The sequence below is a fragment of the Aspergillus clavatus genome, genomic scaffold (assembly GCF_000002715.2).
Source record: "Aspergillus clavatus NRRL 1 1099423829796 genomic scaffold, whole genome shotgun sequence".
Lineage (NCBI taxonomy): Eukaryota > Fungi > Ascomycota > Eurotiomycetes > Eurotiales > Aspergillaceae > Aspergillus > Aspergillus clavatus.
This window is the reverse complement of record NW_001517103.1, coordinates 469,044-489,589: the sequence shown is the minus strand read 5'-3', so window position 1 is coordinate 489,589 and position 20,546 is coordinate 469,044. Positions and strand designations below refer to the sequence as shown.

The window sequence follows — 20,546 nt, the reverse complement described above, 5'->3', positions numbered from 1 at the left end:
GCCACGGCGGAAGAGTTTTCCCTAAGCCATGGAAGCATAGTTATTGTCATAGACCGAGCAGCGCCGTCTGCCCCATCGCTCCTTTGACTTCCAAATCGGGAATTTCAGGACAATTGGATACGAGATGGCCTCCAAAGCCACGGGATGCAAGATGCGCTATCAACGCCAAGACGAACCGACAATTCCGATCTTTGCTTCTTTAGACAGTCCAAGTGCCGATCTCCAGACACTAATCTAAGACGGGCTGCTCCGGTGGAAAACCTAGATGAAGCCACCAGATCGATAGTCAACCAACTAAACTCTATCGCTCTCACTGATCATGGCCTCTGTGACTCTGTCTCAGTTGATCCTTTTCAGCTGCACCTTGCACTGCCAATCAATTCAATCCCATCTCGCCAATCTCCATAGGCCCATACTTTTTCGTCCCAGGGGAAACATCTCTCCGGCACTTTCGCCATTCCCTGTCCCACTTCTCAAATCCCAAAGACTTGGTCAAGCGAGCTCCTTTGGTTCCTTGCAGGACCTATCCGTCAAGGTGCACGTTTTGCACTCCTAGCCATTCTTGCTGCGAATATCTTCCGTCAAGATTATTTTCAAGCAAACTCTTGATGTAATACTTCCCTCTTCCGTTATCATGCTTTGCGAACTTGAATATGATCGTAATGAGGAATATGTATGGCACAGCGCTCTCAGCAAGATAAGAACCGGAGGCTTCTGTGGCGGCCCTGCTACTAGACATGTAACTCTAACAGACTTACCCACGTCGATATCATGATTAATCCGGTAATTCTGCTGTCTTCTTTCTAGTAGTATTTATTGCATGATAGGAAATATCTCCATTATTTAACCAGATCTAAAGAAAAATGATCCTTGAATGTATCTACATCCACACAGATACACCAGGACCCCGATCGAATTTCGAGAGGCAGATGAAATTCAGCACTCTGCAATATCTGTCTTTTTCTGATAGAATCTTTACTCAATCTCCTGATGTCTGGTCCATAGGCGTAACGAAAAAAGGTCTGGCTGCCATCAGGTCACTTGTCTCACCCAGCATAGTCAGTGTATATTGAACCCCCATTGAGCGATAGACCATGGACGAGAGAGCCACATGTCGTTTGGAGTAAATACTGCCAGTCTGCTACAGAGCCTCCCGGCGTGATTTTGATATTCAATTTTGACCACGCTCCAGAATTTTACATCCAGCACGCTCGGTATCCATCAGCGTAACCAGCTTGATGAATGTCGGAGTTGGGCTAAGTCAGGCCAGGATGTCTTTACCTCTTGTGGGAGAAGCCGCTCCCAGCCGACAAAGTAGGCCATGCAGTAAAAGTCAATTTGCGAACTCTGTTGAAATTGAACCAATGCCACTGCTGGGAAGCCATTTTAATGCTTCACATGATTCAAGCAAGTCTCTTTCCGCGATGGCAATGTAATGGCTCTATTGGAAATGGAACCAATAACGCCCTCAGACGCTAATAATTCCGATGCTCATGATGATATGATCTGTGGACCTTCTCATCAGCCAACTCAGATGCCAGTCATCTTGTTGAAGCTTTATATTTTTAAACTCTCCAGCCGCATCTGCGACTATCTGTCGAGTGACTCCAAGGAGGACGAGGATCGTCTCATGTCGTTCGACTCCCTGATAGCCCAGAAACAGGCGAAATGGGACACCAGTTTCCTCATAGAACGACAACCCAGTGTGTTCGAAATATCCAGCTATGCCCACTGGTACACCTTGCAGCAGTACTCTCACTAGCTGTACCTTCTTCTGCACAGCGTAATTTGCTGGCCTCACTTCCCCGAGCCGCCTAGACTCATGTCGCAACTTGAAATGCATCTCCTCCACCGGGACAGCCTTGCTCGAAATCCACCGCCACCTCGTTGAGCTCCCGCGCACGCGACATTATCGCTGGTATGTGCACCACACGACGGGCTTCTGTGCGTTTGACGGGGTCGCGGCGCTGGCATCCTGTTTGCTTAAATTGTCTGATCTGGATGCATCCTCGTACCGAGCAGTGTTCAATGCTACAATTACACGGTTCCAGGCACTCCAAAAGCGAAGTCCAGTCTGTGCCAAATCATACCCATGCTGCATTATTTGCAGTGAGTCCATCCCATCTGCCTGTTAGTGGCCCGAGAATGACTTACTTTCCACCCAGGGTCATGTTATCACCTGAAAACCCCCAGTTTCCTGATGGCTTGGCCGTGGGCGCTAGCAATGTGCTCGGTGAATGGTTTGGTTTGATCCCCTGGCTGAATATCGACTCGAATCATTGGGTGAGTAGTTCCCCTTGGCTATGATTTCTTGATATATTACCCTAGGATGCTTGAAACGATGCCTTGGGTGAAACAAGTCGATGAATGCATCCACTAGTCTCGTATAGAATCTGCGAGACGTATATATGATGCAGGTTGGCTTCTTGAACCAAACACCTTTCTAGCTCGTTTCCCTGTCATAGCATAGTAGAGTCCCCGGTTTCGGCAAACGATCGCGATCCGACTCATTTAGCAGAAGACACAGGGAAGTTATGCACAGGATTCGAGCTGCTTGTACTCGCAGAAATCTGCTTGTGAGATATGATTACTCCCCCAGCAAGTGTGCTACACAGTCTTGACATGGGGAGTGTCTTTGGGATGGACTTCAAATTCCAGGGAGGTTATTGACCGTTGAAGAGCGTTTGTTTTTGTCTTTTGCCGCCAAGGCCTCCATTCTGATGGAACTCGTCAGTTGCGTGAAGACGGTTGGCCTCGGCTGCGCGATCACGGAAAAGCAGTCAAAATGGGCTCTATCATGAAGCAGGTACATGTCTCTGGAGCCTCATACTCTTTCGCATGGGCTGGGATGTAGTCAATCCATATGCTTTTCTACGGTGGCGTTTCGGGGCAATTAGGTCGATCCCAGTGATTGCTTGGGTATCCCTGAGATCAATAACGCCTCCGATACTCGATCAGGTGATGACTTAGCCTGACGGAACAGATATTGTTCTCCAGGACAGAATGGTATTTGTGTGCATACTTCTAAACGGCCTGATTAGCGTGGCCCCTTGGGTATGGGCTTTTGGAGAGTCTCTTTGGACATCATACTCTCCACATAGAAAGCAGTCTAATACCAGGGTCCATCCTCTTCCTTGCATGTCGAAAATCTATGACATGGCACTTCCCAGGAGACCCTGATCCGTTTTCTCTGTACAATCTGTTCTGGGGAAGAAATGCTGCGTACCACTCCTTGAAACGCAGAAGCCATCGTAACAAGGCATCCCTAGTCCAGATCCTCGGGAGTGGTATGTAGAACTTATCGGGTCCCAATTTGATCCCCAATATTAGCGACACTATTGCCATCATATCATGAGCCATCGCTTCGATCAGTTTGAGCTTGCAATTGGCCGAGTGTGATGTGTATAAATAGGAGCATTGATCATAGTGATTCCTGTAGATCCTTCTGCAGGGGCAAGACGGGACATATCACATCGCCACGCTGGAATCCAACAAATAACCATCCAATAGAGGGGAAACATTCGGTATTTACAGAATACGGAGAGTACTGGGAAGGAGGAGCGAGTAGAGATAACCCGCTCGAAGTCGGGCCGTCGAGATGCACACAAATCACTATTAAAATCCTGAACTTCGGGGTACAGGGGGTATGCCGTCCATGCCTTATCATCTTACGCCTGAGGCTTACGATCGATATCTTCTGCTCTTGCTGAACGGGGTACGGAGCCCTTGATCCTGGGCCCAGCCAAGACCGGTGACCATTTTGAACGATAGGGAGTCTACATATTGGTTTTTGGGTTGGAGGGGCATGAGCTTGCGCGATTTGTGCACCCGGTCTAGTTGTCGGGGGTATCGCCTAAATCAGACAATGGCTGGCCCTGTGGCTGACTGTCGTACAAATTACTATAGCTCTGGTTCAATATCATATCGATAGGTAGAGCTGGGTAAGGTAGTTAAGGGCGGTCGCTTCTAGTGATTCTGGATTTGGCTATCGGCGCCACTAACTGGCGGTTTGTCTTTTAAATACGAGTATGACAGCTCTGGCTGAGGCCAGACGGCGGTGCATTAGCCACGCTGCCGGGATTCTTGGCAATTGACGGAAACTGGGGTTATTCGGACTGCTCAGGGTACATAAGTAACAATTCGTGAAATTGGGTTTGTGAGATGCGATGCGATGTATGTAATTTGTAGACGGTTATGGGAAAATTGCTGGATATTAGGATGACCATGATGGTCAGTCCAAATGTGGTAAGCAAGGGATGGGAATGTGAGATTATTACTCCGTAAACCTCGTCCAAAATTCCGAATGGCCCTGGGGAAATTCAGGCAGCCTTGAGGTGACTCCGATCAGAGACTAGAGGTCTAGAAGTACCGGACTTACATAGTAGTAGATCCTTTTTTCTGGTCTTGCATAAGAAATTAGCTCGTGAAGCTATGGACTTTGTACCACCTCTACAGCTGGGGAGCTACAGAAAGCAGCATTAGACTCCAACACTAGCCAGAGAGTGGCCAGTCTCCACCAATCTGCCCTGCAGACTGAGCTTTGTCATTTGTGACAATGCAGTTCATGTGCATTAACACCATTCTTAGTCTTTCCTAGTAGTAGTCGTTGAATAACTAGTATTACCTGAGTACTCCGTAGATCAATCAGACACCAACTGAGTGGTCCTGATTGGCAGGGAGTAATGCCTCCTGTTGTACTCCGTACCTACTCCCGGACTCCGTACTTCTTTGGAGTCTTGGAGATATTATACGGTCGGCTATACGTGCTGTTCCGATGGATCAGGTCAGTAATCAGGACGATGGTTATAAATAGACCGCCATAGAGATCGCCTTACCTACGCACGGAATTGTCCGCATATGCATGCTGTTCCTGGTCATCCGGTCCAACGGGGGATTGATCGAGGAAAGAGGTTGAGAAACGAGCCTAGGTCGATAATCTCTATTCAAAATCAGCAAGCGGCATGTCAGAAAGACCCCGAGTTTGCGTAGTATTGTGAAATTGGGTAGATTAAAACCCGATAAGATTGGAATGGGGTTGATCAAAGACAATTGGCAAAGAGAGAGAGAGAGAGAGAGAGAGAGAGAGAGATCAGTAAGGAATCATCTGGCGCAACAACGTCATAGAGCGGTCTGAGCTTCAAGGGATGGAGATTGGGTAGACTAGAAGTCTACGCAGTAGGCCGTACTCCATACATAAACAGAATCACGGAATGTTCGTTCATGTTTGAGCGATCGGCGCCCTGGATTTCCCTTGTGTGAAGTCTGCCAAGCTGGAGGCCTCAACATGAGAACAAATGAAGACCATGGACCGAGTGGAGATGGTCGACCTGGTCGCTTCATCTTCGGCCGATGTCAAAGGATCCCAGGATTACCAAGCATTATGGCCTCGACCTTGAGTGATCACTCATCGGAGTCTGGAGTTGATGAGGGAAGGAGAACACAACCCCGAGTTGCCCAGAGGAGAGAGAAAAAAAAACACCCTCATGGATACATACATACATACATACATACATACTAACTAATCTAGATACCGAGTAATCCTCGAAGACTAGGTAGGGATTTGCACCAAGCGAGATAAACCATTCCTGCCAAGAATGGATCTCCTGCAGCACGTCTACCGGACAATCCGGTCCTTCCAATGAAAAGAGCTGCCTCTTTGGTGCTCAATTGACTAAATCGGATCTTGGGTGAAATTGTGCGACACTCCAGGATGCGCTTTCAACCCGTCAAAGTCCAAGGATCATCGCCAATCCCCGTACTTATGCATCGTTTCCTATCACAGTGTAATGTGTATCACTGTATCACATAGATCACCCCAGTGCCTAGACCGTGCTGCTTGCATAATATCAAATCATCGCTCATCAATTCGTCTGCTTCCTTGCTTAGTGTTTCGTGCTGGTGGTGATTGCTGTCCCATGTGGTGATCCGCAAACCCCCCCCCCCCTGCCCTGTTGAATTTGGACCACACAAGGGCTGTCCTGTCGATTTCGACCATATAAACACAGCTATCTTTTCTCCTTTTCATTCTGTCAAACCGGAATCCTCTCGCATTAGCCGTTCCAGAATCCCTTTGGTATAGTACCCGTGTCCATTCAGGGTCCACCAAAAATGCGTCTCACCTACCTTCCGGGCCTCATTGGCGTTGCCAATGCAATGTGCCCGTACATGACCGGCGAGCTCAGCCGTCGCGATGGATTATCCAAGGGAGATGCCGCGGCTGATACCGAGGAATTCTTGTCCCAGTTCTATCTCAACGACACTGATGCCTTCATGACCACTGACGTAGGCGGCCCAATTGAGGACCAAAACAGTCTGACTGCCGGGGATCGGGGTCCCACGCTGCTGGAGGATTTTATCTTCCGTCAAAAGATCCAACGTTTCGATCATGAGCGGGTACGTGTCGGACAGATAGTTAACCTTGTTTCTCGAACCCGCAATGGATTGACTTGAATGCAGGTTCCTGAGCGTGCGGTTCATGCCCGTGGCACTGGTGCCCACGGAGTCTTCACCTCGTACGGTGACTTCTCCAACATCACGGCGGCCTCCTTCCTGGGCAAGGAAGGAAAGGAGACTCCTGTCTTCGTTCGCTTCTCCACCGTTGCTGGAAGCAGGGGTAGTTCGGACCTGTCTCGTGATGTCCACGGCTTTGCGACTCGTTTCTATACCGATGAGGGCAACTTTGGTACGCTCGCCATGCGTTCGCATAAGCAAAAAGGAAACAAAATACTGACTGAGTGTTCATAGATATTGTTGGAAATAACATTCCTGTGTTTTTCATCCAGGACGCCATTCTCTTTCCCGATCTGATTCACGCCGTCAAGCCTCGAGGCGACAATGAAATCCCCCAGGCTGCTACCGCTCATGACTCGGCCTGGGATTTCTTCAGCCAGCAACCCAGCGCGCTGCACACGCTGTTCTGGGCCATGTCCGGTCATGGAATCCCTCGTTCGTTCCGACACGTCGACGGCTTCGGTGTGCATACCTTCCGGTTTGTGACCGACGATGGTGCCACCAAGCTGGTCAAGTTCCACTGGACTTCACTGCAAGGAAGAGCCAGCATGGTCTGGGAAGAAGCCCAGCAAACGTCAGGCAAGAACCCCGACTACATGCGTCAGGATTTGTTTGAAGCCATTGAAGCTGGTCGCTATCCCGAATGGGAGGTAAGTTCTTTCCTCGGTTAAACGGTGAGAGAAAAGTTAACGATCGAGAGACTAACATGACTGATAGCTTGGTGTGCAAATCATGGACGAGGAGGATCAACTGCGGTTTGGATTTGATCTGCTCGACCCAACCAAGATTGTGCCGGAGGAACTCGTACCCATCACCAAGCTGGGCAAGATGCAGCTCAACCGTAACCCTCGCAACTATTTCGCTGAGACTGAGCAAGTCATGGTATGTGATCAAACGCTGGCCAAAAGAATGAATGATGAGGCTGACAACTGATAGTTCCAACCCGGCCACATTGTTCGCGGCGTGGACTTCACCGAGGACCCCCTCCTCCAAGGTCGTATCTTTTCCTACCTGGACACCCAGCTGAACCGTCACGGTGGCCCCAACTTTGAACAGCTTCCCATCAACCAGCCTCGTGTTCCCGTCCACAACAACAACCGAGATGGTGCTGGTGAGTTTCATCTCCTCCTCCACCGCCAAGAGTCCGTCGTGTCGCTAATGTTGCTCCTTCGTTGCAGGTCAAATGTTCATTCCTCTGAACCCCCACGCCTACTCGCCCAAGACTCCTACCAACGAGTCTCCCAAACAGGCCAACCAGACGGTCGGCAAGGGCTTTTTCACAGCGCCCGAGCGCAAAGTCAGCGGCAAGCTTATCCGCGCAGTCAGCCCAACCTTCGAAGATGTCTGGTCGCAGCCTCGTCTCTTCTACAACTCGCTTATCCCCGCCGAGCAGCAGTTTATCATCGATGCAATTCGCTTCGAGAACGCGAACGTCAAGTCGCCGATCGTGAAGAACAACGTTGTGATTCAGCTCAATCGCGTCGACAACGATCTTGCGCGACGTGTTGCCCGTGCGATTGGCGTCAACGAGCCCGAACCCGACCCGAAGTTTTACCATAACAATAAGACCGCCAATGTCGGTACTTTCGGTGGCAAGTTGAAGAAGCTGGATGGCTTGAAGGTCGGTTTCTTCGCTTCGGTTCAGCACGCGTCATCCCTCGATGCGGCTTCCGCCCTCCGTGCCAGTCTCTCCAAGGCTGGCGTCGATGTGGTGGTGGTTGCAGAGCGTCTGGCCGACGGCGTCGACCAGACTTATTCCACCTCCGATGCCATCCAGTTCGACGCCATCATCATCGCCGCTGGTGCGGAGACTCTCTTCAGCCTATCCTCCTTCACTGGAGGATCGGCCAACACAACGGCGGGTACAACCTCGCTGTATCCCACCGGTCGACCGCTGCAGATCCTCATCGATGGATTCCGTTTTGGCAAGACGGTCGGAGCGCTGGGGAGCGGCACAGCTGCTCTCCGCAACGCCGGAATCACCACGTCTCGGGACGGTGTGGTTGTGGCCCAGTCGGCAGACGATGGGTTTGTGGAGCACATCAAGGACGGACTGAGCACCTTCAAGTTCGTGGACCGGTTTGCAGTGGATCATTGAGAGGTTGACACGAACTTGGGCTTATGGAGTTTGAGCGGGCCAGTTGAAATTTGACCTGGACCTGGATCTTTGCTTGGTGGTTAACGAGTTGCTGTTCTTCTTCTCTGTCTATACTATACTATGTACTAATTTAAGTACTATCTCATATGCATATCCATATTCACTCGTCTTGCTGTACATACGTAGTATCGGGTGGTCTGGTATGGATATGATGGTTTGGCTGAGGCGTGTTAGTCCGAAACTCTCTTCGGCTTCCACGGGGGAATGATGCAAGCGGCTTCTTTCGGTTACGACCATCCAATGGAAGCATCTGCGACAAGAAAAGCCATTGACGAGTGACCTGGCTGGAAAACTGCGGCTTACCAGTTCTCACTAATCATCTGCAATCCCTCCAGTCCGAGTACCCAGTCAAGTTGCTCGACCCAAGGAACGGGGAGTATGCTGTGGCTTGCCGCTCCCCCCGCAAACCCCAATTCTTATGCATGTTAACTGAACGAGCTGGACAAGTCCTGACTACTTGGGCTTTGGAAATAAATAAAAAAAAAGGAGATCAAGTCAATTCAGATTTCAACGTCATTCGAAGACTTGTTAGCGTGGGTATTAGATACCATGGCTGGTGTATCTATGTTAGAAATCATTACAGGATTCGAAGAAGTACGTAGGTAGTACCCAATGGTGGCATCAAGAATATGGCAACCTAAACCTATTTATGTAGAAATGGTTTTTGGACAGGGAATTTCAACAAATAACACGTCGTTTTGATATTTCTATCTAGGTAAGGTATCGATCTAGGTATACTCTTCTACCTATATTATGGTACAACAGTATACCTACAGTGCTTGCTGTTAGTCTTTCTATCCCACACATCCAACTCTTTGTCACTTGTTTTTTCTATGTCAAACTTAAAAACAGTAAAAATTGACACTGCAATAAATACTCATGCCCTCGCATCCTCGGACATGGGTTGGCCTTGTAGAGTGCCGTGGTTTACTTGTTGGGGTGAGGTGAAGTAGATAGAGATGTGATCATGTGAGACATTCGTATAGTGAAAGTGAACCCAAATGAGGCAATTCACTGGTCCCAGAGTAGGCTCCTCTCTAGTTACTCCCTAGTCACTCTCTACAACTCTCCCAGCCAAGCCTGACCAGACTTGTGAGCATGATTCAGAAGAACATAACTCGGCGTCATCCGAGCCTTCCTAGCGCAGCCGCGGTGGAATTACGACGCACCCCTTCTGCCTACTACTGACGTCGACTGTCAGCGTGCACACGGCAGCTCCGTCCGGGGTATCCATCAAAACGTGAGGATCGACATCTTGTCCTGCTGGTTCTGGAAACGAATGTGGGGAAGCACTGGGGAAGAAAAACAGCCATACTCTTCCCTCTAGACTATCTTGGTGGCGGGCGGGAGCCTTTCCTCTCTTTCTGGAAGTATTTAACCTCGATAGAGCGTCCTTCCATCCTTCCGTCCTTCCCACGGGAAGATCTCTTTCGAATCATTCTGGAACTCTGTTATACGCTGTGACTGCCATTTGCATTGCAGGATGCTTTCCACGGTATGCGTGCACGCTTTCGCTTTCAAAATAGCTAACGAAAGACACGGAAAGCAAAGCTAACACAGACAACAGAATTTGGCGACGTGGGCGTCGCTTCTCGCATGTCTTCCAGCCACTCTCGCTTTTCAGACTAATAATCACGCTCGTGTTACAAGAAGCTTGAAGAGACATGCTGGCCACGGCCACACACCACCGACCGACACCAATTCATCGAACATTTACGAAACGAGATTCCCCGGCGTCACCTGGGACAATGACAACTGGGTTCTTGCGACGACGACACTAGACCAGGGACACTATCAGTCCCGTGGCTCGGTGGCCAATGGCTACCTGGGCATTAATGTCGCCAGCGTTGGCCCATTCTTTGAGCTGGACACCCCGGTGTCCGGTGATGTGATTAACGGCTGGCCCCTGTTTTCCAGAAGACAGAGCTTTGCGACCATTGCCGGCTTCTTCGACTTTCAGCCCACTACTAATGGCTCGAACTTCCCCTGGCTGAACCAGTATGGAGGCGAGAGTGTCATCAGTGGGGTTCCGCACTGGAGCGGGTTGGTTCTCGATCTCGGGGATGATACTTACCTGGATGCTGCCGTTGACAACGAGACCATCTCTGGCTTCCAGTCTGCTTATGACTTTAAGTCTGGCGTGTTGTCTTGGTCCTACACATGGACTCCAACGGATGACAAGGGCTCGTTCAACATCACATACCGCCTGTTTGCCAACAAGCTGCATATCAATCAAGCCGTGGTCGACATGGAGATTACGCCCTCCCAGGAGTCGCAAGCGACGGTCGTCAATGTCATCGATGGATACTCGGCTGTTCGTACGGATTTTGTGGAGTCGGGTGAGGACGATGGCGCTATCTTCTCGGCTGTGCGGCCCTGGGGAATCGCGAACGTGACGGCCTATGTCTACGCCAACCTGACTGCCTCCAAGAACGTGGATCTGGCCTCTCACACTCTTGTCGCTGACAAGCCGTATATCCACACCAACGAGTCGTCGGTTGCGCAGGCTGTCCGCGTTAACTTCCGTGCTAACGAAACTGTCCGCATCACCAAGTTTGTCGGTGCTGCTTCCTCTGATGCATTCCCCGACCCACAAAAGACAGCCAAACAGGCTGTGTCTGCAGCATTGGGGGCTGGTTACATGGAATCGCTGCAGTCACATGTCGCTGAATGGGCAGATATCCTCCTCGATGGCTCGGTGGATAGCTTTGTTGATCCAGTGACTGGAAAACTTCCAGACGACGAGCACATAGTCAATTCGCAGGTTATCGCCGTCGCCAACACGTACTACCTTCTGCAGAACACCGTCGGCAAAAATGCTACCACAGCGGTCTCCGATGCTCCGGTCAATGTCGACAGTATCTCTGTGGGCGGATTGACTTCGGACTCGTATGCGGGCCAGGTCTTCTGGGATGCCGACGTCTGGATGCAACCGGGTCTGGTGGCCTCTCATCCTGAGGCTGCGCAGCGGATAACCAATTTCCGAGTCGTGCAGTATCAACAGGCACTCGAGAATGTCAACACTGCTTTCACGGGCTCGAAGAACCAAACCTCCTTCTCGCCGTCGGCGGCTATCTATCCGTGGACAAGTGGCCGGTTCGGCAACTGTACCGGTACCGGTCCTTGTTGGGACTACCAGTATCACTTGAATGGTGATATCGGGCTTTCGCTGATGTATCAGTGGATTACAAGCGGCGATACCAAGGTCTTCCGCGAGCAACATTTCCCCATCTATGACTCCATCGCGACCCTGTACTCGAACCTTGTTGAGCGCAATGGATCCTCGTGGACGTTGACCAACATGACTGATCCGGTACGTTGAGCCTCTTTGATCTTGAACTATATGGCATGCTAACAGGTCGCAAAGGATGAATATGCCAATCACATTGACGCCGGTGGCTTCACCATGCCTCTCATCTCGGAGACACTGGGCTATGCCAATACATTCCGCAAGCAATTCGGTCATGAACAGAATGAGACCTGGAGTAAGATTGCAGAGAACGTCCTTGTCATCCGCGAGAACGACGTGACACTAGAGTACACCACTATGAATGGCACTACGGTTGTGAAGCAGGCTGATGTGGTTCTCGTCACGTATCCTTTGGTTTACGACAACAACTACACTTCCGAGTACTCGTTGAACGATCTCGACTTTGTAAGTATCTAGGTTTTTTTTTTTCTTTTGTTTTACTTTGTGGCTCTTGACTAATCGCATTATCTTACAGTATGCCAACAAGCAGTCTCCTGACGGACCTGCCATGACATGGGCTATCTTTGCTATTACCGCCAACGATGTCTCGCCCTCTGGCTGCTCCGCTTACACTTACCATCAAAACTCTTATGACCCATACATGAGAGCGCCCTTTTTCCAGCTTTCAGAGCAGACGATCGATGATGCTAGCATCAATGGCGGTACCCATCCAGCCTATCCTTTCTTGACGGGACACGGCGGTGCCAATCAAGTGGTCCTCTTCGGATATCTCGGTCTGAGACTGCTTCCGGATGATGCTATTCATATCGACCCCAACCTGCCTCCACAGATCCCCAACGTCGCCTACCGTACGTTCTATTGGCACGGATGGCCCATCTCAGCAAGCTCGAACCGGACCCATACAACCATCAGTCGGGCCACCAAGATTGCCCCTCTCGACACTGCTGACCCTCGCTTTGCCAACGTATCTATCCCCGTCCTTGTTGGATACGACACCAACGCGACGGCCTACCACCTCCCACCCTCCGGTCCTTTGACTGTCCGCAACAGGCAGATTGGACTCAACAACACCATTCCCGGCAACATCATCCAGTGCCGCCCGGTGTATTCCCCCGACGACTACGCCCCTGGCCAGTTCCCCATCGCCGCCGTTGACGGCGCAACCTCGACAAAGTGGCAGCCCGCGACCACCAACACAAGCGCGCTTACCGTGACACTGCCCGACGCCGAGGTCAACTCCGTGGTCTCTGGCTTCCACTTCGACTGGTGGCAGGCTCCCCCCGTCAACGCGACCGTCATCTTTCACGATGAGACGCTCGAGGATCCAGTTACTGCGCTGTCTTCCTCCCACGGCAACCCTCAATACACAGTCATCACCACGCTAACGAACATCGAACTATCCCAGCCCTACAATGCGGAGAGCTCCGACCTCAACAAGGTGGCCATGCCAACGGGTAACACGACTGATGTCCAGCTATCCAGCACCGTGCACGCAGCCCGCTACGCTACGCTCCTCATCTCCGGTAGCCAGGGCGACGGTGACGCCGGTGCCACCGTTGCCGAGTGGGCTATTCTCGGTCAGGAGAAGGAGTCATCCGGCCACGACAATGGTAAGAGGAGGCTGGATGTGAGAAGTGCCGCTGCGCTCTCGGGTAGCCTGGATGACCGCCGCGCGAGACGTTTCACTGCTTAAAGAGCGTGCTGGGATTGATGACTTATGGCTGCTTGTTGCTGTATTATACCTCCTCTTAATGACGACCATGAGTTGATGCTAGCTAGTCCTTATGTAGCCTTGCTTTAATGCTATCGTGTTATTTTGCTTACTCCTGCTGCTGTTGCTGGAAATGTTTGTAGATTTGGATGACGTGGGAGCCTCAGTAGCCTCAGGCTGCGACATCTGTTGTTGTCACCTGATGCAGTTGATTCGTTGTGCGTAGAATCTCTGACTTTGGTCAGCTGCATCATACTCTACCGTTTCCCATCTCGACTGGCTTTAACATCTCGCCAATCCGCATCCATCAGCATCTCAGTCGGAAATTGACCGTAGGGTTTCTCTTACTCTTGTATCACGATCTTGACCGGAAGCTTACCAGTCTTGCTTTTAGAGATCCAGTCAGCATCATCATCATCATGCCAGATTATCCTCCGGGTCTCTGCTCTCGCTCGATTGCGTATGGAGTCAGGTTGCGCATCGAAAGAAAGGAGGCGACATGGCGTGTTGCGTCGGCTTGAGCAACAGGAGTGTTTGTAAGTGATAATGCCATGCAGCCTCGGTTAGCAGATAGAAAGAGAATCGAGCTCGCGAGATCGCTTTCAACTCGTTTGATCACAAACATGCGTCACCAGAGGCAGAAGCTTGGAGAGCTGTATAACCACTGTGTGATAGGTAACCATCCGACTGTCAGTGCAGTCGGGGATACTCGTCGATTGAATCAGCCGTCAACATGATTGATCATGGCAATTGCTTCCTCGGAACCTGCTATTTGCTGACTCCTGCTGACTCATGGCACAGCCCATGAAACAGAAAAGAATAGAAGAACAGATCCGGCAAACACAACACACTTCAACCGATACTCAGCAGATGTCATTGTACAAAACATGGAAGATGTCAGATACTGCAATTGGCGATATTGCTGGACGATGGTGCAATATCTGAACTTAATTGTGAGATAAGTCAACAACCAAGGTCCCTGGGCGCTGTGATTGGATGCTGGTACTTCGCAGGTAATCCCAAGCGATAGCCGATGTGGAGTCTCTTTGTCTTCCGATGGACGGGCAACGCAATCGTTGAACTACGGTATAGGGTATAAAAGGCATTGCTATTCCCCTTCTCACCATTGCATGATTCAGGCCAATTCCCTATTCTTTGTACATATCTCCTGCAGCGTTTCTGCTCGACAATGGCGTCCCGACCTAACTTCCTTGTCATCGTTGCCGATGACCTCGGGTTCAGCGACTGTGGTTGCTTCGGATCCGAGATCAGTACGCCCAACATCGACTCTTTGGCTGGTGCTCCGGGGGGCTTGCGGTTCAATTCCTTCCATGTTGCTGCGGCATGTGCTCCCACGCGGTCCATGCTCATGACCGGGACGGACCACCATCTGACTGGCCTGGGCCAATTGCCGGAGTACATTAGCAGATCGCGCGCCCATCAAGGAGCCCCTGGGCATGAAGGATACCTGAACGAGCGGGTGGTGGCGTTGCCGGAGTTGCTGCGAGATGGGGGTTACTATACCCTGATGTCGGGCAAGTGGCACTTGGGCCTGAAGCGGGAGTACTCGCCGCATGCTCGGGGCTTTGCACGGTCCTTTGCTATGCTTTCTGGTGCTTCAAACCATTACGGTAGGTCATCAGAAACTCCCAAGCCAGTCGAACCTGAGTGTAAGTTGCTGACTCCCGTCAGCCTTTGAACCCCAGTATGATGACATTGTTGGGGACGTGCACCCGTTCTTCCAGTCAACCGTCACGGCATTGCATATGGAAGACACCGAGTATGCGAAGAAGCTGCCAGAGAATTTTTACTCTTCCAATACCTATGCATCCAAGTTGATCGAGTTTCTCTCCGAACGTCCAGAGTCTGAGCGCGAGAAGCCGTTCTTTGCCTATCTGCCGTTTACGGCTCCTCACTGGCCTTTGCAGGCGCCCAAGTCCTACGTGGACAAGTACCGTGGGAGATACGACGATGGCCCAGCAGTGCTGAGGCTCAAGCGGCTTGAGAAGCTCAAGGCGCTGGGCTTAGTCGACCCTGACATTGTGCCCCACGAGGTCGTGACGGGGCCCGGCGACTCCCTCGAGTGGGAGAACATGACAGACGAAGAGCGAGCCAAGTCCGCCCGCGCCATGGAGGTGTATGCCGCCATGGTGGAGCTGATGGACGAGAACATCGGCCGCGTTCTCGAGCACCTGCGCCAGTCGGGCGAATATGACAACACCATCATCTGTTTCATGTCGGACAATGGCGCCGAAGGCGCCAGCTACGAGGCGTCGCCGCTTGGCGGCAGCGGCATCACCTCGCATCTAGACAAATACTACGACAACTCGCTGGAGAACATCGGCAGGCCGAACTCGTATGTCTGGTACGGCAGCCGCTGGGCTCAGGCAGCCACGGCCCCATCCCGGCTCTACAAGATGTTCTCCACAGAGGGCGGCTGCCGCGTACCGCTGGTGGTTAAGCCGGCCGGCAAGCCAGATGCCCTGCACGAGGGTGGCCGGGTTATCGACGCCTTCTGCACGGTGATGGACATCGTCCCCACGATCTTGGAGTATGCGGGGCTGCAACACCCCGGCACGACGTACAAGGGACGGACGATCGAGCGGGTGCGCGGCGTCAGCTGGAAACCGTTCCTGGACGCCATCACCGCTGCTGATGCGGACACGTCTCCGGCCCCGTCATCCATCCACGGTGATGAGCATGTCACCGGGTGGGAAATCGCGGGGAGCGGTGCGCTGCGCAAGGGGCGGTACAAGATCACCTACGTCCCCTTCCCGCGGGGTCCGCAGCGGTGGGAGCTGTTTGATATCATTGAAGACCCAGGCGAGACGAGGGACCTCAGTCAGGAGAAGCCCGAGGTCTTCAGCGAGCTGCTGAAACTCTGGGCTGCATACGCTGAGGATGTTGGTGTCGTCGGTCTGGCTGGCCAGATCACGGCAAACAACCGGGTGGTTGAGAGGGTAAAGGATGAGTTTGAGGATACTGGACGGTGGATTCGGTTTATTGGCAAGGACAATATTCCTCCGGAGATTCAGGCACAGCTTCCGAAATAGATTTCCCCGCGTTGTAAATAGTTCCAGCGTTGGAATTTCAAGCCAATACAAAACAGCCGTCAAGCAAACGACAAGCTACAATTGACGGAATATCTACCACTGTAGTCCCCCCCCCCCCAAACACACTTCCCCGCATCTCACTCCCTGGCAAAGATCAGCGGCGCGCACGATCCCATTCTCGACTGCGTTGTCACCACATGATTAGCCGACACATAAGGAAAGCATGCGCAATACAACCCGCATAGTGCAGCCCTGCCGCACGCTCTCTATCTACCCTACCAGCCAAATCTCCTCCACGCCTCCCTCCGCATCGCGACGGCCGTATCCCTCGTCCGCTCCATCGCGGATTTATTTTCCACTGCCCTCCGCAGCAGGAAATGGAGACACTCCTCCGTGGTGCCCCACGCGAGACACTTGAACACCCCCGGTGTGGCAGGCACGGTCTGCGAGCATCTTCCCTTGTCCTTCAGATCACCAACGCGCTTCTCGCCAAGTAGCTCGCAGCTCACTTCGTCCGCCATACCCTGCAGCTGGCCAACCTCAACCGGGATCGTGGGTAGACCACTGTGCATCCTTTGTGTGTACAGCAGGGACGCCTTCCACACGCTTCCCGCGTTGTGCGAGGCGACGAATAACCGCACATCGGGGAAATGGGGTCTCTGGAAGGAGACTGCGTCTTCTCCATTCCCATCTCTATCTCCATCTCCAAGCGGGAACCGCCTCGTCAGAAGACTTTCGACGATGTGGTCGTAGTTCCGGTCTGTGGCGGCTTTGCTATCGTGGATCTGGGCCCGGATGTCATGCGCGATGTAGGCGCCGCGCACGAGCTTGATGCCCAGCGTCCAGCCTTCGTTCTGCGCGAGTCGGAGATGCCGCTGGACGTTGTCTGTTGAGGATTTCAGGTACGCCTGGATGGTATTGTAGACAACGATGGTGCCGTTGCGGTTGAACCTGCGCATGAGGTTGATCGTCCAGGCATCGATGGCTGGCTGGAAGATCTGCTGCTCTGCGTCAATCCAGAGGCGGGAGGCCTGTGATGCTGTGGCGGCGCAGATCTCTGTTATGGCTTGCTGGATGGAGGAAGGTGGGAGGGGGTCGCCGCGGGAGAGGGCTTCAACGGCGGCAGGACCAGCGCCGGTGAATCTGAAGTTGTCTGATGTTAGCTCCTTCTTCATTTTCTTCTGGTGGGAGGTAGTTCATGGCCTTGGGTTGGGTTAAAGTGATTACTTTATTCCCAGGAAGTCTCCAGCGCCAATCATGGACAGTGTCCGGAGGTTCCCCTGTTTCCATTCCTCCACGGCTTGGTCTTCCTTGACTCGCTGGGACTTCACGACTCGGAATTGGGTGTGGCTATCCCCGTCTGTTTTTGCGATGGATTCTCTGGCGTATCCCAGGATGACGCCCTTGAATCCTAGAGCCTTCGTGTCCTGGACGGTCTTCCGAACTTCGGTCTCGTTTGTGCCTGCGCAGAAGTGGTTGTAGATTGTCTTTCGAAGGATGTAGTTTATGACCGGGTTCTTTGATGGGCTGAGGATGGGAGACTTGGAGTTTACCACGGATTTCATGATGGATAGGCAGGGGTCCAGCAACGGCGAGGACATGATTGACGTGAATAGAAGAGAACGAAGAAGGGTGCCCGTTGGTAGAACAGCGAGAGGAGCTTTCTTTGACGGAGGAGACGGCTGGGGAAGAACAGCATTGTGAGTGCGTGGGGGCGACGTAGAGGTCGATGTCGCTACCGAGAAGGGCGAGTATTTGGCTGTGGAAAACCACTGAAGCCGTGGTGTTTTTGGCACAACACACTTCACTGCCATTTTGGATAGTCTCATACTTCCTCTACTACAGGCATGTCTGCTGCCCCTGCTATTTATCCTCCATCTCGTCCTCGACGCTCTCCGCATTCGTGAGGGGTTCTGCTCGCCAACTGCCTTGCGGGGATGCAATATAAGACGGTCTAAGCTCCGATTGGGTTGGTATCTATCTACATTTGCATCAGGCATGATTGACTAGGTCAGATCTCATGATTTCGTTCTGACTGCCTGTGCAGGGGTGCTCGGACGACCCTCCAATAAGTCTCGGTCTGGGGTCCCGCTTTGCTTCTTTAGAAAATATGACTGACATACATACACTCATCAACGGTGCAGTTCATATATGTGTCTATACCCCGATCAAATTCCATCCAGGCCTGTATCGGTCTATTCAGGCGTCCCTTTCAGGTGTTTTGTGCCATTTATCATGGCCTGCGCACACGCTGTCCTGACTCCCTCGCTCTCCACCGTCAAGATACCTTGAAGCGTGCATCCCCAGGGAGACGAAATACTCTCTCTCGGAATCGCAGGGTACGCCCCCTCCCTCAATAGACTGGCCATTCCCAACAAGTTTTGCGCAGCCATCTCCAGCGCATCCGCTCCCCGGAGTCCCTCCGCAACACAGCCATCAAGAATGCCATCCAACGGCACAGTCATAACAGCCATAGACGCACCCACAAGCATCGACTTGATATCAAACTGATCCGTGTTCGGGAATCTGGCCTTCCCAATCTGCTCAAAGATCCAGGTAACAGTGTCGGAAAGCTCACTCGAGAGCGCGGGATTGTTTCAATGATGGTCATCAACTGACGCAGACGAGCAGCGACATTGGGGATTGCCCTAACAATGACCGGGCATGTTCCTTCCCCGAAAGATAGTTGACTATTCGTAGGCATGGAGGAGATCGCTGGCGGTCTAAATTAAGCACGGAACACTTAGTTATGTCAGGCTTGGCTTTCCTGCTTATATCTATCTATGCACTGGATAAAAAAGCGGAAAAAATCCCAGTCCAGTCTTAATTCCATCCATCATCGTCTATCATACATGAAAAATAATAGATGATGATGGATGGATATAATTAATACGTGGAGAGATAAAAAAAGAAAAAGACAAAAAAGAAGGTTGGCCCGAGCCGCGGATCGAACGCGGGACCTCTCGCAGATATGCTTGGGTTAATCCCTAAGCGAGAATCATACCACTAGACCACCCGGGCCTTCGATGTAAAACATGACTTGTATTGCTTACATAAACCCTTCCCAGAATAAACACAGACTAACGAGCTTAGTACGGAAGCCAATCATCGATTTCACTTATTTCATCAGTCACTCCGATTCTGAATGTGCTGCTTGCTGCGAATTGAGATGACTGTACATGAAAGTTGGACTGAAGTATATTCGAGGATAATGCTCAATAGACTCTGCTTCTGGATACTGTCTTTGCGATGCTATTTTTATAGTTGAACTACTGTATTTAAGACCATTATTCGGTAATCAACAACCAATGTGTACTTTGAGGGTGCATGCACCTCAAATATATATATACATCAACATATCCAATCTATTGCTAACTATCAACACCCAATGCTAACACACATATCTCAATATCCAGTCATAACCAAAGATATTTTAAAGTTCAACGTCATAACAAACTCAGATTTCTCAACCTAGTTATTCCTGGATTTTATACAGATGCTCTATCCAGCTTGCTAGTTCTAACACTACCTGTAATCCCAAGGCTGACCATGATCAGAACAACGCAATTGCTCACTGCGTAAAACCGCAAATCAATAGCCGTTGCTGCAGAATAGCATTTCCATCCATGCAACAATGCGCGCCGATGCGCACCGACTGCAATGGCCGAGTTTAGTACAGTCTCCACCACCATGAACCTGCCAGAGGTCAATATCCCATAACCGAGTAAATGTGGAAGATATTAAAGGCGTGGAACCGGCGTCTGAAATTCATTCATAGACGTATTGGTAATGACGGTAAAGGGCCGAAACTGCCGAGCATTGGCTGATACGAGCAGGAAGAATGTATGCTCGAATGCATGGAACGGTCATATAGTCTTTGGCAACCTGATCCCTGCTTACCAC

The 20,546-nt window shown here is 51.4% G+C and overlaps 4 protein-coding genes and 1 non-coding gene across 5 annotated transcripts, besides 4 other annotated features; 3 read left to right on the top strand and 2 right to left on the bottom strand.

Moving 5' to 3' along the window:
- Positions 1-5,056: 5,056 nt before the first annotated feature.
- Positions 5,057-5,089: a microsatellite.
- Positions 5,058-5,089: a microsatellite.
- A 398-nt stretch (positions 5,090-5,487) lies between these two features.
- Positions 5,488-5,515: a microsatellite.
- Positions 5,489-5,515: a microsatellite.
- A 593-nt stretch (positions 5,516-6,108) lies between these two features.
- On the top strand, positions 6,109-8,608 carry cat1 (catalase catB; the record flags this gene model as incomplete). Its single annotated transcript, XM_001273664.1, has 6 exons — positions 6,109-6,393; positions 6,457-6,682; positions 6,745-7,160; positions 7,228-7,392; positions 7,447-7,621; positions 7,689-8,608. The coding sequence occupies 6 exons, from the start codon at positions 6,109-6,111 to the stop codon at positions 8,606-8,608; spliced, it is 2,187 nt and encodes a 728-aa protein (XP_001273665.1).
- A 1,543-nt stretch (positions 8,609-10,151) lies between these two features.
- Positions 10,152-13,572, top strand: treA (alpha,alpha-trehalase treA; the record flags this gene model as incomplete). The annotated part of the gene is made up of 4 exons (XM_001273663.1): positions 10,152-10,163; positions 10,236-11,981; positions 12,036-12,323; positions 12,394-13,572. The coding sequence occupies 4 exons, from the start codon at positions 10,152-10,154 to the stop codon at positions 13,570-13,572; spliced, it is 3,225 nt and encodes a 1,074-aa protein (XP_001273664.1).
- Positions 13,573-14,779: 1,207 nt separating this feature from the next.
- ACLA_062000 (arylsulfatase) lies at positions 14,780-16,643 on the top strand (the record flags this gene model as incomplete). Its single annotated transcript, XM_001273662.1, has 2 exons — positions 14,780-15,221; positions 15,283-16,643. The coding sequence occupies 2 exons, from the start codon at positions 14,780-14,782 to the stop codon at positions 16,641-16,643; spliced, it is 1,803 nt and encodes a 600-aa protein (XP_001273663.1).
- A 275-nt stretch (positions 16,644-16,918) lies between these two features.
- Positions 16,919-18,457, bottom strand: ACLA_061990 (putative proline oxidase Put1; the record flags this gene model as incomplete). The annotated part of the gene is made up of 2 exons (XM_001273661.1): positions 16,919-17,786; positions 17,871-18,457. 2 exons carry the CDS (start codon positions 18,455-18,457, stop codon positions 16,919-16,921), a joined length of 1,455 nt encoding a protein of 484 aa, XP_001273662.1.
- Positions 18,458-19,575: 1,118 nt separating this feature from the next.
- On the bottom strand, positions 19,576-19,664 carry ACLA_061980. The gene has a single exon. It is a non-coding gene; the product is annotated as a tRNA-Pro (tRNA).
- Between the last annotated feature and the right edge of the window lie 882 nt (positions 19,665-20,546).